Here is a 14,615-nt window from a genome sequence, read left to right as displayed (position 1 = left end):
AGAAGTAAGTAAGGGAAAGAATAAAGAGAAGGAAAAGCAGAGAGGGAAAGAAGAATCATCTGCCTACCAATGTAAAACCAGAAACTTCCATCTACTAGATGACCAAAGGTACCAGGCCCTCGTCAAATATGGCCACCGAAGGCCCTGCCTGTCGACGCTTGCCCTTAACCAACATGGTGACCGCGTGTGGCGGCGACTTCCGTCGCTCTCAGCCTACCAACCCACCCTTCGCGACGGGCGGCGAGCTTCAATGACGGCGGCAGGCTGAGCGCATGCGTGGCGGCTGTGGCGGCGCCCGGGCGGCGGGGCGGCGGGGAGGGACTGCCCGCAGTTGCTAAGCTGCGGCGGCCGTGTCGGGATGGTGTAGCGGGGCCTGCGGACGGGCGAGGCGGCCGGCACGGCCCACGCCTCCGGAGCGGCTCGGTGCGGCGGCGGCACGCTGAGGGGGCGTCGCCGCCGCTGGCCCCCGGAGTCACGGGAGGCCGCGCCCGCCATGGCGGCCCGGGCGGTGCTGGACGAGTTCACGGCGCCCGCCGAGAAGGCGGCGCTGCTCGAGCGGAGCCGGGGCCGCATCGAGGCTCTGTTCGGCGTGGGCCTGGCGGTGCTCGGCGCCCTCGGGGCGGAGGAGCCGCTGCCCGCGCGCATCTGGCTGCAGCTCCGCGGCGCGCAGGAGGCGGTGCACAGCGCCAAGGTGAGTCCGGCCTGGCTCGCCGGGCCGCGGGGCTTAGCGGGTTCTTTCCGGGAGCCTCAGGGTCCCGGTTTGTAAAGGGCGCTGCGAAAGCGTCTGCCTTACTAGTCCCTCGCGAAGATGAAAGCAGGCGAGGAGCACAGAACGCAGGGCGGTCAGGCCCGGAGCACGCGCGCTGCGCCGTCGCGCAGTCGGTCCTCCAGCCCCCTGGATGTGCGCGAGGCTCGACACTCCTGGTTGGTCTTCACCCGCAAGGCCGCCACTGCAAGGTTCCCAAACCCTTTGGAGATCTTAGGCCCTCCTGGAACTCAAGAGGGGAAAGCATTATGATAAGTAATGACCAGACACTTCAAAGGGAGGATGTGTAGTAGCTGCGTTAAAAATAACATTGTTCCTGTATTGTTGCTGTTCTACGATTGTGTGATGCGTGTGGCACATCGGACATTCTGCCGAGTAATCGCAGCCTTTAAAAATCCAGCGAGGACGCTGTGATAGGAATCTTTCCCTCTATTAAACGAACAGCTGGAGAAACTGAAACTAAGTGGTGACTCACCTTGTGTCTAATCAGTATTTTAGACCTACCGACTCAACACCGCCATCAGCCCCTCCTCCTCGTCAGAAACGGTAGCAAAATTTGACCGTGAAGCCTTCTATGCCTACAAAAATCTCATTGAGCCAGTGAAATAGCGAGGTAGTGGACAGGTTGCCTGGAGAAAGGGCATTTTAGTTATGTTTCTATGTAAGAATCCTACAAGACATGCGTGGGAGAAGGCCCAGATGGCCAAAGTTGTATTGTATAGCATCATAAGTTACAGGGGAGTAGGAAGTTGAGGGATAATGTGGTGCTTCCTCTCCTGCGGTATTTGGAGGGTCAGATCTGGGAACTTAGGAGAAAGCCCCTCCTGGTTTGAAGTCACCAGCTTCTCAAAGCCTGGTTTTTTGAGCTTTACTTCCTGAACACCTTCGGGTACCCACGTTTCTCCAAAGTTTCCCAGCTGTAGGCGCCAAAATTCATGGATAAGGTATTTGTTTCTAGAACCGAATGGGTGATGCTTGTCAAACAACTTAGCTCTGGGGAGACCCTTTTTACATCCTTCATCACAAATTTCACATTACCCTTGAGTGACTGTAGCTCCTGATGTAGTTAGATTTAATTAAAAAAAAAAAAAAAAAAAAAAGGATGCTTGTGTTGAACATGGGTAGTCTACAAGGAAGGCACTTAGTTGTACGATTCTTCACAGTGTGGGCTGAAATCATGGATGTTGGAACCAGTTGGTTTTCCAGTGCTTAATTCCTGAAATGGGTTATTGATTACGAACAGATACTGTAACTCCTCCTGGTCCCTCCTTTCTCTTGAGCACCCCTCTTTGACTCTTCAGTCTAAAACCATGCCTGAGGCCCGCCAGTTCCAAATGTTCTACCATGCACCCATTCTTCTTCCCTGGCCTTGGCTTTGGTTAGGACTTTTGTCCCCAGTGGTTCCCTTCTGGCATCCTTGCTTTTATTGCATTGGTCCCTGCCTCCTAGTTCACTTTATACTAGACTTCAGAAAGTCCTCCTTGCATGCTGGAACCTGGTAGGGCTTCCTGTCAGTTGGAACTGACACTGTAAGGTGGACTGGCTGTGGTGACTGGTCTTGAATTAGGAGTCCTTCTAGCCTTGCCTACAGGCACTGAGATTACAGGCATGTGCCACCACAGGGCACCATCTTGTTTCCTATTGTATGTAGTAGCGGCTCTCTCTTAGACTCCCACAGCAGGCTAGTCTCTTCTGTTCTTGCTGTGTGTTGGACTGATCCTGTTTGTGCTCTTTCCCAGGACACCCCAGAGGTAGAAAGTGCTTCCCCTCTACCTTGCCTGTCCTGCCAAACCTTCCAACCCGTTTTCTAGTGTGTCTGGTGCACAGCCAATGGGAAAGGTGTGGCATATGGCATTTTGGTAATGGTAATGTCACCTGCTCTGTTAATCTTTTCAACATGTATTACTCATAATGTAACCTTCCCATTTACAAGAAATCCTTTTTCCTCTCTCTTGAGATTCATGGTAAGAGTTGACTGCCACATTCAAGGGCAGTTTGTTTTACTTTTTAACTTTTTTGGGGGAAAAGGAAACCATTAGCTTGGTATAAGGAGAAAAGGCATTGAGGGGGCACAGAGAAATGTTCAGCCAGGTGGCTGTGGTGAAGCACGTCCCTGAACTCTGGAGGCCAAGGCGTGAGGGTGGTGGTTTGAGGCCAGCCTGAGCTACAGAGAAACCCAGTCTCACAAACAAGTTTTTATTTTTGGTAGTGCTGGGGATCAAACCCAGGGCCTTGTATGCCCTAGCCCAAGAAGAGTTCTAAACAGCTTCTCTTACCTCTCACAAAATAAGGGGACAAGGGGTACAGCTCAGTGTAGAATGCTTGGTAGCTTCAGTCCCTAGTGCCAGAAAATGGGAGTTGGGGAGGCCACGTGCTGGGTTTCCTGTTACAACTGTGAGAATGGACTGTGAATAAGTTCAGCCTCCAGCAGTCCGAGGGAGGCAGGGGGAGCTACTGCTTGAGTGATAACCCCGTCTGAGCTCAAGAAAGGCCTGGACTGCCCAGCTCTGCCCTGGAGGAGGCAGCGCTGTAGGTGGACTCTGAAAAGCTGGGAAGACGACTACCACGTACTTCATTGTTGACAAAGATGTGGAAGCCAGAAAACACAGGAGGTGGAATGTCATGGCAGCATGTCAAGGTCCTTTGTGAGGTACGATGGCTGGGAGACATGATTGCTCCACTCAAACAAGACCTTAGATATTCAGGAGGGAGTCAGAGTTTTTGCAGGGAAGGAATTTGCCTGCAATGTCTAGATGGATAATTTGAAGGCAAGTGGAAAGCCAGTAGAGAAAGGAATACTGTTTTAAGGTTGAACCTGACTTGGGTGGTGACACGGGACTTGGGACCTGAGTGGAAGTAGGTATTTAAGGCAGTTTAAACCCCGGTAGCTGGAAGGAATGGTTCATAGTCTTTGACCTGTTGGTGATGAGGCTGCCAAGTAGTCAAGTTTTAAAGTTTGTATTTACTTTTTTTTTAATTTTTTTTATTTTCAAGACAGGGTTTCTCTGTGTAGTTTTGGTGCCTGTCCTGGAACTCACTCTGTAGACCAGGCTGGCCTCAAACTCACAGAAATCCACCTAGCTCTGCCTCCCGAGTGCTGGGATTAAAGGCATGTGCCACCACTACCCGTCTGTATTTACTTATTTTTAAGGACAAAGTCTTGCTTTATAGCTCTGGCTGGCTTCCAACTGGAGATCCCCCTGCCTCTGCTCCTCAGTACTGGGAGTGTGGGCATGTGCCACAACTAGCCAGTGCTTAGCATTTGGGGAAAAGATCACCTGTGAGGGAGTCAATGTGTGGTTGCCCCTTACCCTCAGGGATCCTATAGCCTAGTAGGAGAGAGACATGGAAAAAGGACAGCGTGGCGTGATTCACGTAATAGTTGTCATATGTTCCAAGTGTTGCTTAGTGAGAAGAAGGAACAGCTTCTCTGATCAGTGAGGCTCCAGAGGGTGAAGGAGGGGAACGTGGACACAATCACAGATATTTGAAAGGTGCAGTTTTACTCAGTTCCTTGAGTGAAGAGAGTATGGAGGAAGTTTTCAGAGGTAGAAAGGGTGTCTGAAGGAGGATGGGTATAGGAAGTCATGAATGTCAATGATATAGCTACGAAATGCCACAGCATTTATACCTGTCCGCTGCTGGTTTGTGATGATACAAGTACAGATACTATGAGTGATGTCCAGCAGCTTCTGTACTAATTTGGCATTACTCTGGGGCTGTAAGAGGTAAGATGTGTCCTGGCTAGTGTTCTGTCAACTTGACACAAGCTACAGTCATCTAAGAGGAGGGACCTCAGTTGTGAAAATGCCTCCATGAGATCAGGCTGTAGGCAAGCTTGTAGATCATTTTCTTAATTAGTGATTGATGGGGGAGGACACAGTCCAATGTGGGTGGGATCATCCCTGGGCTGGTAGTCAGGGGTTCTATAAGAAAACAGGCTGAGCAAGCCAGTAAGCAGCACCCCTCCATGACATATACATCAGCTCCTGCCTCCAGATTCCCATCTGGTTAGAGCTCCTGCCTTGGCTTCCCCCAGTGGACTGTGATTCGACATATGCAAGCCAATTAAACCCTTTTCTCCCCACATTGCTTTTGGTTATGGTGTTTCATCACAGCAATAGTAACCCTAACTAAGATAATATGAGAAGATAGAAACCTGGAGAGGACTTACTCATTGGGTGGGGTAAGGGAGAGCAAACATATTTTTAATTCCATGTACAAGTATCAACAAAAATTGTGTAATATATTTTTTCTTTTTTGGTCTTAAGGTCATGCAGCCCAAAATAGCTTGGAGCCCTCAGTTTTCCTGGCTCAGCCTCTCACAGGTTGGGGTTAACAGGCCACATCTGGCCACATTGATACTCTTTGTAAGGTCATCCCACATAAAACACAGTTGTCAAAGAAAAGGAGATCATTTGCTCTAAGCCTAATATGAAGGATTATAGCCCAGGAGCACACATTCTGTTCACCCTGAATAACTTGTCTTTTTGTTGCTTTTGGAGACAGGATTTCTCTGTGTAGCCCTGGCCGTCCTGGACCAGGCTGGCCTTGAACTCAGTGATTTGCCTGCCTCTGCCTCCCAAGTGCTGGGATTAAAGGGGTGTGCCACCACCAGGCTGAATAGCATGTCTTAACATGGAAATAGTTATGTAAACTTTCATTGTTAGAACAAAAGACAGGCATAAATCATCTGGGTCTGGTAGCACACACCCCAAATCCCAGCACTCTGAGGCAGAACTGAGGACCACCACAAATTCATAACCATCCTGGGTTGTATGACCCAGCTAGAGCTGTCTTACTCAAAAAAAAAAAAAAAAAAAAAGTTAAGAGTCAAGGAAGTTTGCAGATGTGATGCTGGGAACTTGAGGTGGCTAGTACAGCAGGTGGGGAAATCTGTAGGTCTCAGATGTTGTTTGATAGTGGTCTTAGCTTTTGGGTTGATGGAAGCTAGTGTCCTGCTAAGTTAATACATCCCAAAAGCTTTACCTGTAGTTAGAAGGATGTTCTATCAGATACAGGTAGGCAGTGAATGGCCACTGAAGGAACTCAAGATAGCCCAAGATGATTTGCCTGGATCTACGGCGTCAACTCTAAAGCCAAGCTCGAATCATCCGCCCCTTTGAATCTTCAGCATAGCCACCCCACGAAGGACGGCAACCTCAGTTTACAAGTACAACCTCAGTACTAAATTCCAATCGCACACATTGAAGAAAACATGTCAGTGATCCAGATGGAGCTTTGGAACTGTTCTTCTAACCTCTAACTTTAGAAATTAGTAATTACTACAGATTAATAAATTAACACACTTCCTTCTCTCGGAGAAGAGAGAACAGCAGAAGACCTGGTGGTCCAGAGCACTGTCTCGGAGAAACATCAGGCAGTTGGTTCTTCCTGTGTGTGTGTGTGTGTGTGTGTGTGTGTGTGTGTGTGTGTGTGTGTGAGAGAGAGAGAGAGAGAGAGAGAGAGAGAGAGAGAGAGAGAAAGAGGGAGAGAGGGAGAGAGGGAGAGGGAGAACACGAGCTTGAGATTGCTTTCAAAAGGGACTTACTTCTGTGGGACTGAGGTAGGGACCAGAGGGAGTCAGGAACAGTGAGCTCACAGTGTCACTGGACCTTGGGGCTGATGTTGTAGGTGATGTGTCCCTGGTGGAGTAGTGAGCTCCACTCACGGCATCACAGTTAAAAGGATCCAAGTAGAGTTGAGCAAGCAGAGTATTGCCCAGGAGTTGTCTGAAGAGCCCCCTTGTTTGAGGATGAAGTCGAAGGGAAAGTAGAGGTAAGACTGTAGGCTAGACTGTAGGTCAGCTGGACTCCTTCAGGAAGTACTGGAGAATTCTGGTACAGGGATTTCCTTGTTGCTTAGAAGAGTGATACCTGGGTCATGTAGGCTTGTTCATGGAGGAAGTAATTTAGAGATGTACCGCTGGGTAGTATTGTGGAGCTTTCGTGATTTTACCAGAAAGGAATGTGGTAGCTTTTTTGCATTTCCTAGAATACTATTTTTTCTGTATAGTTGTGAAAATCATCTTAAGAAACAGTGGTTGGCTCACTGTCTTTTATGGCTAATACTTTGGGGTTATTCCAGAATGTTGAAATGGGAGACACTCATTGCTAATGCTATAGCTTCCCCTTTCCTGTTCTGTTCCCAGCCAACAGTGTACGATTTATTTTAAGATTATACTTACTTATTTTGTCCGAGCTGTTTATGCCGTATCCTGCATCGGGGTCAGGGGTCAACTTGTCAAAGCTGGTTCTCTCCTTCCACCATGTTGGTCCCAGGATTGAACTCAGGTCACCAGGCTTGGTGGGGCAGGTGACTTTACTTGCTGAGGCATTTTGCAGACCCTTTTGTATGATTTTAAAAAAAAAATGTATTTATCTTTCAAAGATGCTATGGGTATGAATGTTCTGCCATTGTGTATGCCAGTGTGCCATGTGCATACCTGGTGCTGATGGAGGTCAGAGGTCATCAGATTCCCCGGAACTGGTATTACTGGTAATTGTAAGCTGCCAGGTGGGTAAGTAAAGGTTCACTATCTTGCTTTTTGCCAACATTTTACTAAATTAATATTATTGTATAAAGTTAGCTTCCTTAAATTTCAAATGAAGTCATGGAGGGAAATCTTTGTAGTAACCAAGGAACTGATTTTTTGTTGTTCTTGTTAAACTCCTAGAAAAATTGTTGTAATTATGTGTGTGGGTGTATGGGTTCTCTCTCTCTCTCTCTCTCTCTCTCTCTCTCTCTCTCTCCCTGTGTGTGTGTGTGTGTGTGTGTGTGTGTGTGTGTGTGTACATGCCACAGTTGTGCATACAGAGGACAATTTTGTGGAATGGATTCTCTCCTTTACCTGACTTCTGAGTATTAGATTTAGGTTATCATGCTCATACTGCAAGCACCTTTATCCACTAAGCCATCTCCCTAGCTCTGTTGTTATTCTTGAGACAGAATGCCACTATGTAGACCAGGCTGGCCGAGATCTGCCTGCACTGTTCACCCACACACAACTCATGGGGGATTAAAGGCTCCTAACTCTGGTTTTGTTTTGTTTTGTTTTGTTTTGTTTTGAGATAGAGTCTCACCATGTAGCCCTCGATGGCCTAGAACTCAACAGAGCTCTGCCTGTCTCTGCCTCCTTAGTGCTGGAAATAAAGGGATATACCACTATACTCAGCACCTCTGGTGGTTTTTTTTTTAATTAAGAGAATAAAATTGCTATTTTGTTGCTATAGGTAGATTAATGGTTGATCTATCTCTATTGTTAATAAAAATTCTTGCAGTAATAGATGCCTGTACAAATAGAGATTTAGTATTTTTTTCCACTTAAGAAATCTAAAGATGGCCAAGCATTTGTAATGCACAGCTGTAATACCATTTATTCATGAGGCTGAGATGGGAGTGTTGCAAATTTGAGGTCTCCTTGGGCTGTGTAGTGACTTGGAACCTGCTTTGGTAACTTACTGAGACCTGTCCTCAACTGAAAAAAAAAATGTAAAGGAGTTTATATAGGGCTTGCCTAGCGTGTACAAGAAGACTCTGTGTTTAACCCTGAGCAGGACAAAGGGGTAAAGAAAATTTGAAGATAAGCAAGTCTCAGCAGTGGTTAGGAGTCATTCCCTCATCGTCACAGAGTGACTCACTCTCAGCTATCAGGGCTGTCTTAAGAAAAAAATATAGAAGTAACACCCTTCCAGAAAACCTTAATCTATTCTTTGCCTTCCTCTAATTGGCTAGAACTATGTCATGTGATCATTGCTAGTATCAAACTAGGAACTTTTCATTTATGACCCAGGTATATTGCTGTCCTGAAAAGAATCTGAATTTTGTAATTAAGGAAACAGAAAATGGATATTAGTAGACAGTAGCTTGACTGTCACATCTTATTACTTGCTTTTTAACAGGTACCCTCTCTCCTGTCAACTATTGTAACTCATCAGGAGACCAGCTGGATAGGAAAGGTGTCTCTGAGAATGTCCAGTATAAGTACTGAGGGAGTAAGGCTACGGATTGAAGACTGGCTAGTTCAGTTCCCACAGGCAGTGAGTTTCTGTGCCTTAATATAGATGACATGTCAAAAAGAACATTCTTCTAGATATACAGGGCCTCTCAAATGTTTTTGTTTTTACATTTTTTCCTCCCCCCCCCCCTTTGAAAAAGTATCTCCTTGTGGGGCAGTGGTGGCACAAGCCTTTAATCCCAGTTCTCAGATGGCAAAGGCAGGCAGGTCTCTGTGAGTTCAAGGACAGCCTGGTCTACAGGGCAAGCTCCAGGACAGCCAAGGCTACACAGAGAGACCCTGTCTCGAAAAACCAAAAGGAAAAAAGAAAGGAAGAAAGAAAAGAAACAGGGTCTCCTATAGCTCAAGCTAACCTAGAACTTGATGTAGGATGTACCTCCTACATTTATCCTTAGTGCTGGGATTTCCAGCGTGCACCTCCATACTTGTAATATTGGGGGTAGAACGCAGGGCCTAGTTCATACAAGCAAGAACTATGACACTGAGCTGCATCCCAGCCACAAACCAGTTTCTTAATCTCGTCTGAAAGTAGATCCTAAAATCTGCTAGACAGATAACCACATGATAGTACCCTAAAGGTCAGATTGCTGCCAGAGGGGCTTAGCACACATTCATGCACATAGAGGTGCATTTGAGACTGGCAGACTGGCTCTTGGCCCTGGCAAGGGGACGGGCGGAGCTGGGCACAGTGGAATACACCTGTACTCGCCAGCACTCAGGAAAACTGCAGGAGGATCCTTGAGACAGTGAGCCATCTCAAAAAAAAAAAAAAAAGGGCTGGGAGTGGTGAGCTACAAACACAGCAGCAGCAGAGAAGACCCCGACAGAGAAGTAGAGAAGGGAAGACTTCTGCTGCTGAGGATGCATTTTGGGACCTGAAATGAGACAAGCTTGTGTATTTAAACAGGTAACCAGATGCCTTTTGGGGGGTCACTTAGGCTAGTTCCTCTAACAGTGAGTTTACTGGGGCATCTTAATGGGTCCTACAAACCCCCAAAGGGAAAGCACCTTTTAAAGTCACAAGCCAGTTTTCAGACAGGCAGGTAACTCATGAACCAGAACTAGCTAGCAAGGCCATAAAGTAGTTCAAAGAACATTTGAGGTTCTGAGGGCCTGCATGAAAAAAAGATAACTGGAACCATGCCTTTAATCCAGTGGTTCTGAACTTGGTGGTATTGACCCCTTTGGGGATTGAGCGACCCTTTCACAGGATCACCTAAAAACCATCAGAAAACATAAGATACTTACATTAAGATTCATAACAGTAGCAAAACTATAGTTACAAAGTGGCAACAAAAACAGTTTTATGGTCGGACCCCCACAGCATGAGGAACTGTATTAAAGGTCACAGCATTAGGAAGGTTGAGAAATCTGCTTTAATCCCAGTTTAATCCCTGCACTCAGGAAGCAGAGGCTGGCAGATCTCTTGAGTTCAAGGTCAAACCTGGTTTATATATTGTATTCCAGGTCTACATAGTGAAACCCTGTTTCAAACAAAACAAAACAAAAGAATGTTGGAATGAAGTTGCTGAGTTGGAGAATAAATTGGCTACCTAATTTCTTACAGAGCAAAGAAATCATACTCTTCATGGCTATCTCTTCTACCAGCTCAGAGAGTTACCATCTTGATGGCAAAGCTCCACATTTCAATTAATTGATTAATTTTCTAAACAGGGTGCCATGTATCGAAGGCTGACTTGGAATTCTATGAAGTTAAGAATGACCTTGAACTTTTTTTTAAGATTTATTTTTTTGTGTAAGTGGTATGAGTATTTAGCCTAAATGTGTGTATGCGTGTGTGTGTGTGTGTGTGTGTGTGTGTGTGTGTGTGTGTGTACATGTACGTACACTATGTGCTTGCCTGGCGTCTTTTGAGGGCAGAAGAGGGTGCTGGATTTCCTATAATGAGTTATGGATCTTGTAGGTCTTCTGCAAAAGCAATAAGTGCTCTTAACTGCTGAGCCATCTCTTTAGCCCCTGACTTTGAACTTCTGATCTTCCTGCCTCCACTTTCTGAGCATTGAGATGGCAGGCATGTATTGCCATTTTTGATACAGTGCTAAGGTGAATGCATACTAGGTAACTACTCAGTCAACTAGTTACATACTTTGCTCCAGAACTCTACACATTTTAATTTGTAGCTTCCCAGTCCAGACTATAATTAGTAACAAGTAGTATGTCAGGCAAAAGTTGTAGTTCCTAGAAAATTAAATAATTTGGGAATTGGCCAAAGAAACAGATAAGCCATATTTTTGTCTTTCTTAGAACTCTTTAACATTTTTCTAAATAAACTGTTTGTGTTTTGAGGTAGGTATTGCTCTCACCCATCACATAGTCAAGGATGGCTTTGAATTTCCAGTCCTCTTTCCTCCACTCCCAGGTGTTAGGATTACAGGCATGCATCACTGTACTCAGTTTTATACTGTTGAAATGGAACACACACAGCTCTTTTTGTCATTTTGGCCACCCTTTCTTAATTAATGTTTAGCCGGGGTGGGGGATTTAACTCAAGGCCCTGGGTTTGATTCCCCAGCTCAAAAAAAAATTTTTTTAAATAAATAAATAAAAACAAAACAAAAAATAAGAAAATAATGTTTAGCCAAATCATTGTTGCAAGGTGTTGGTCCATGTTTCCAAACCACCTATAGGTATTTGTTAGACATTAATTGATTTCTTCAGGGCTTCTCAGTAGTGATGCATTTGGGTCATATAATTTGAGTGTGTAGGGAGGAGTATACTATGTCTATAGGATGATTAGCAACATCTGTCTTCCACCGTCTAGATGCCAGAGATGCCAAGAACATCTCCTCAAGCTGTAACAGCCAGGTATATCTCCTCATGTTGCTAGATGCTCAGAGAATTATGACTGCTTGATAATCACTGAATTTGGTGGCTAAGGGCATTTCCCACCCCCTAGAAATGTGCAGTCTACTGGACTTGTAATAAACATTACACTTTAATAGATGTTCCTGTATATATAAAGCAGAGATTAGTATACATAACTCTGTTTTCTCAGATGAAGTTTTTGAAGAGTAGAGGTAGGAAAGGTTAAAGTATGTAGCAAAAATAAGCGAACATGTTAATCCAAACCAGAAGTCTTCAGCAAGACCCCTCAGAACTTGAACATTAGTCCTGTGTAGTCAGACTTTCCTTTGGGCCACCAGCTCACAAATAATGACACAAAGACATTATTAATTATGAAAGCTCAACCTATAGCTTAGGCTTGTTTCTAACTAGTCCTAATAAATTAACCCATATCTACTAAACTAAGACCTGCCATGTGGCATCACCTCTCTTCTTGCACCTCCTGTTTCTTCTCTGCCTAGATTCCTCTTTCCTTTCTCTCCCTGAAACCCGCCTATACCTCCTGCCTAGCTATTGGCCATTCCTTTGTTACAACCATCACAGCAATGCACCTTTATACAGTATAAATATCCCACAACAGTCCTGTCCAGCGGGAAGCTTTCTAGAGTATGCTTTCAGAAGCACCTCTTATATTGTAACAAGGGGTAGACAAGTTATTGTATTGAGGGTATATTAAGATTGATGGGTGGAAAGAAGTTCGATTTGTAGTTGATTACAATGTATACATTGACTCTAAGCCACTGTTTATTAGAAGAGAATTGGACCAAAGATGGGTCAGAGGAGAGCTGTCAGCTCCAGTTCAGACCTGAATTTGAGGCAGTTTTGGAATAGAATGACTGGGTGGAAATGCCGGGCCAGTAGTCTTGTAGCCTCACAGTGTTGAGAACAGTGGAAGTTAGGGTGGGAGCTTGGAGAGGCGAGTATTGTAATTGAGAGAACAGTCCTCCTCTGAGGGCAGGAGAAAATGATAGCAAAGGATTTGGGGCATAGTCAGGAGAGGAAGAGACACTCAGTAGTAGCCTCTGAACAAACCCAGCTTCCCTGTATGGGGAGCAGCACTCAGAGGCAGACAAATCTTTTGCTGGGAGGGATTGCTGACAGAGGTAAGGTCCTAGTGGGGCACCAAGACCAGTTGTATTTCCACAATCTGGGTCAGAAAGAAGCATATTTTTATGATAAGACAAAGTGACTTCCGCTTTGCTGGAGTGTACCTGGTTTATCTGAAAATAACATCTATGCACCGGGCACATCCCAAAGTGAGGGTCTGACTAAAGCCCAGCATATGACTAGTAGTTTGCTCATTTATTGTTTGCTGGGAACATGAAAGAAAACCCAACTAGGATTACTGGAGAGCCTTTGTGCCAATTTTGACTTAAGATGGCAGCTCCCATGTCAGGCTGTATTCATTTATGGCATGTAAATGTAACTGTGAAGAGGGAATACTTAGCAAAGACAGATTGCTTGAAAGTGTCATGTTTTGTAACCCAAGTTGGAACACTTTGGTGCAGTTACCACTGTCTGCATTCAAGTGATTCTGTTTGAATAGAACAGAACCCAGCTTTCAAGGGGTTGGCTGTAAAATGGGGACACCAGCTACAGTTTTCATAGACTGTGAAAGTGGAAGAAGGACGGAGATGGGGTGACCTCAGACATTCACACTTGGTAGTAAGGCTGAAGGGAACCCCAGGCATGTGTTGGACGCTGTGACAGGAGTGCACACTCGTGAACTTACAGAGAAGTCTGCACGCGCGTGTGTGCGCGCGCGCGCGCGCGCACACACACACACACACACACACACACACACACACACACACTTTTTTGTTGTTTTGAGACAAAGTTTCTCTATCTGGCCATGGCTGTCTTGAGACTCACTATCTAGTCCAGGCTGGCCTCATATCACAGAGATCTGCCTACCTCTGCCTCCTGAGTGTTGGGATTAAAGATGCCATCACACACATACCCCTCTCTCTCTCTCTCTCTCTTTTTAAATAAAGAGTCTAAGGCGGGCAGTGGTGGTGCACGCCTGTAATCCCAGCACTTGGGAGGCAGAGGCAGGCAGATCTCTGTGAGTTTGAGACCAGCCTGGGCTACAGAGTGAGTTCCAGGAAAGGTGAAAAGCTACTTAGGGAAACCCTGTCTCAAAAAAACCAAAAAAAAAAAAAAAAAAAAGAGTCTGGTTCCTTGGGGAAAGGTGGCATATAAGGGCATGACTTTGAAACTGGGGAGGAATTTTTTTTTGTTGTTTTATTTTATTTTTTTTAACATTTATTTATTTTGCTTTTTTTTTTTAAAAAAAAGATTTATTTATTTATTATGTATACAGAAGAGGGTGCCAGATCTCATTACAGATGGTTGTGAGCCACCATGTGGTTGCTGGGAATTGAACTCAGGACCTCTGGAAGAGCAGTCCAGTGCTTTTAACCTCTGAGCCATCTCTCCAGCCCCTTATTTTGCTTTTTTGAGACAAAATTTTATTCTGTAGCCCAGGCTAGTGTTGAATTCATGGCTGTCCTCCTGCCTCAGCTGTGCATGCTTATATATAAAAGTCACCACATCTGGTGTTATTATTTTTCTTTTTTAAGATAGGTCTTGCTAAATTGTCCAGGCTAGTCTTGAACCCAGTGCTCCTGCCTCAGGTAGCTGGGACACAGGCGTGCAGATAAGGAGTTCACAGACGTTGGCCTGTAGCCTATGGTATTTGTACATTTTCAACTAAGAGTGAAGAAGATGACAGTAAAAATAATGGGGTCCTGAGACACTTGGGGAGTAGTAAAAATGAAGGAGGAATTGTCTTGGAAAGCTTAAAGTGTTAGAGGTTGTCGGATTACAGAGATTGATAAGTTGGTTGGTTGGTTGGTTTTTAACATATGAACATGTCTTGGGCAGGTCCTGAGTATGGCTTTGGTGTTTTTTGTTTTTTCTACAAGTATTTGATAGACAGTAGAGAGAGGTGGGAAGGCAAATGGG

The 14,615-nt window shown here is 45.3% G+C and overlaps 1 protein-coding gene across 1 annotated transcript in view; it reads left to right on the top strand.

The window, feature by feature from the left end:
• The first annotated feature begins 275 nt into the window (after positions 1-275).
• N4bp1 (NEDD4 binding protein 1) overlaps positions 276-14,615 on the top strand; it is a 51,072-nt gene continuing 36,732 nt past the window's right edge. Inside the window, exon 1 of the mRNA XM_036187627.1 lies at positions 276-691. Coding sequence (XP_036043520.1) covers positions 494-691 — 198 coding nt within the window. The 5' untranslated portion in view covers positions 276-493. The remainder of the gene's footprint in view (positions 692-14,615) is intronic.

This window comes from Onychomys torridus, chromosome 5 (genome assembly GCF_903995425.1).
Source record: "Onychomys torridus chromosome 5, mOncTor1.1, whole genome shotgun sequence".
Lineage (NCBI taxonomy): Eukaryota > Metazoa > Chordata > Mammalia > Rodentia > Cricetidae > Onychomys > Onychomys torridus.
Note: the sequence above shows the minus strand (reverse complement) of the source record. Positions and strands in the feature narration are given on the sequence as shown.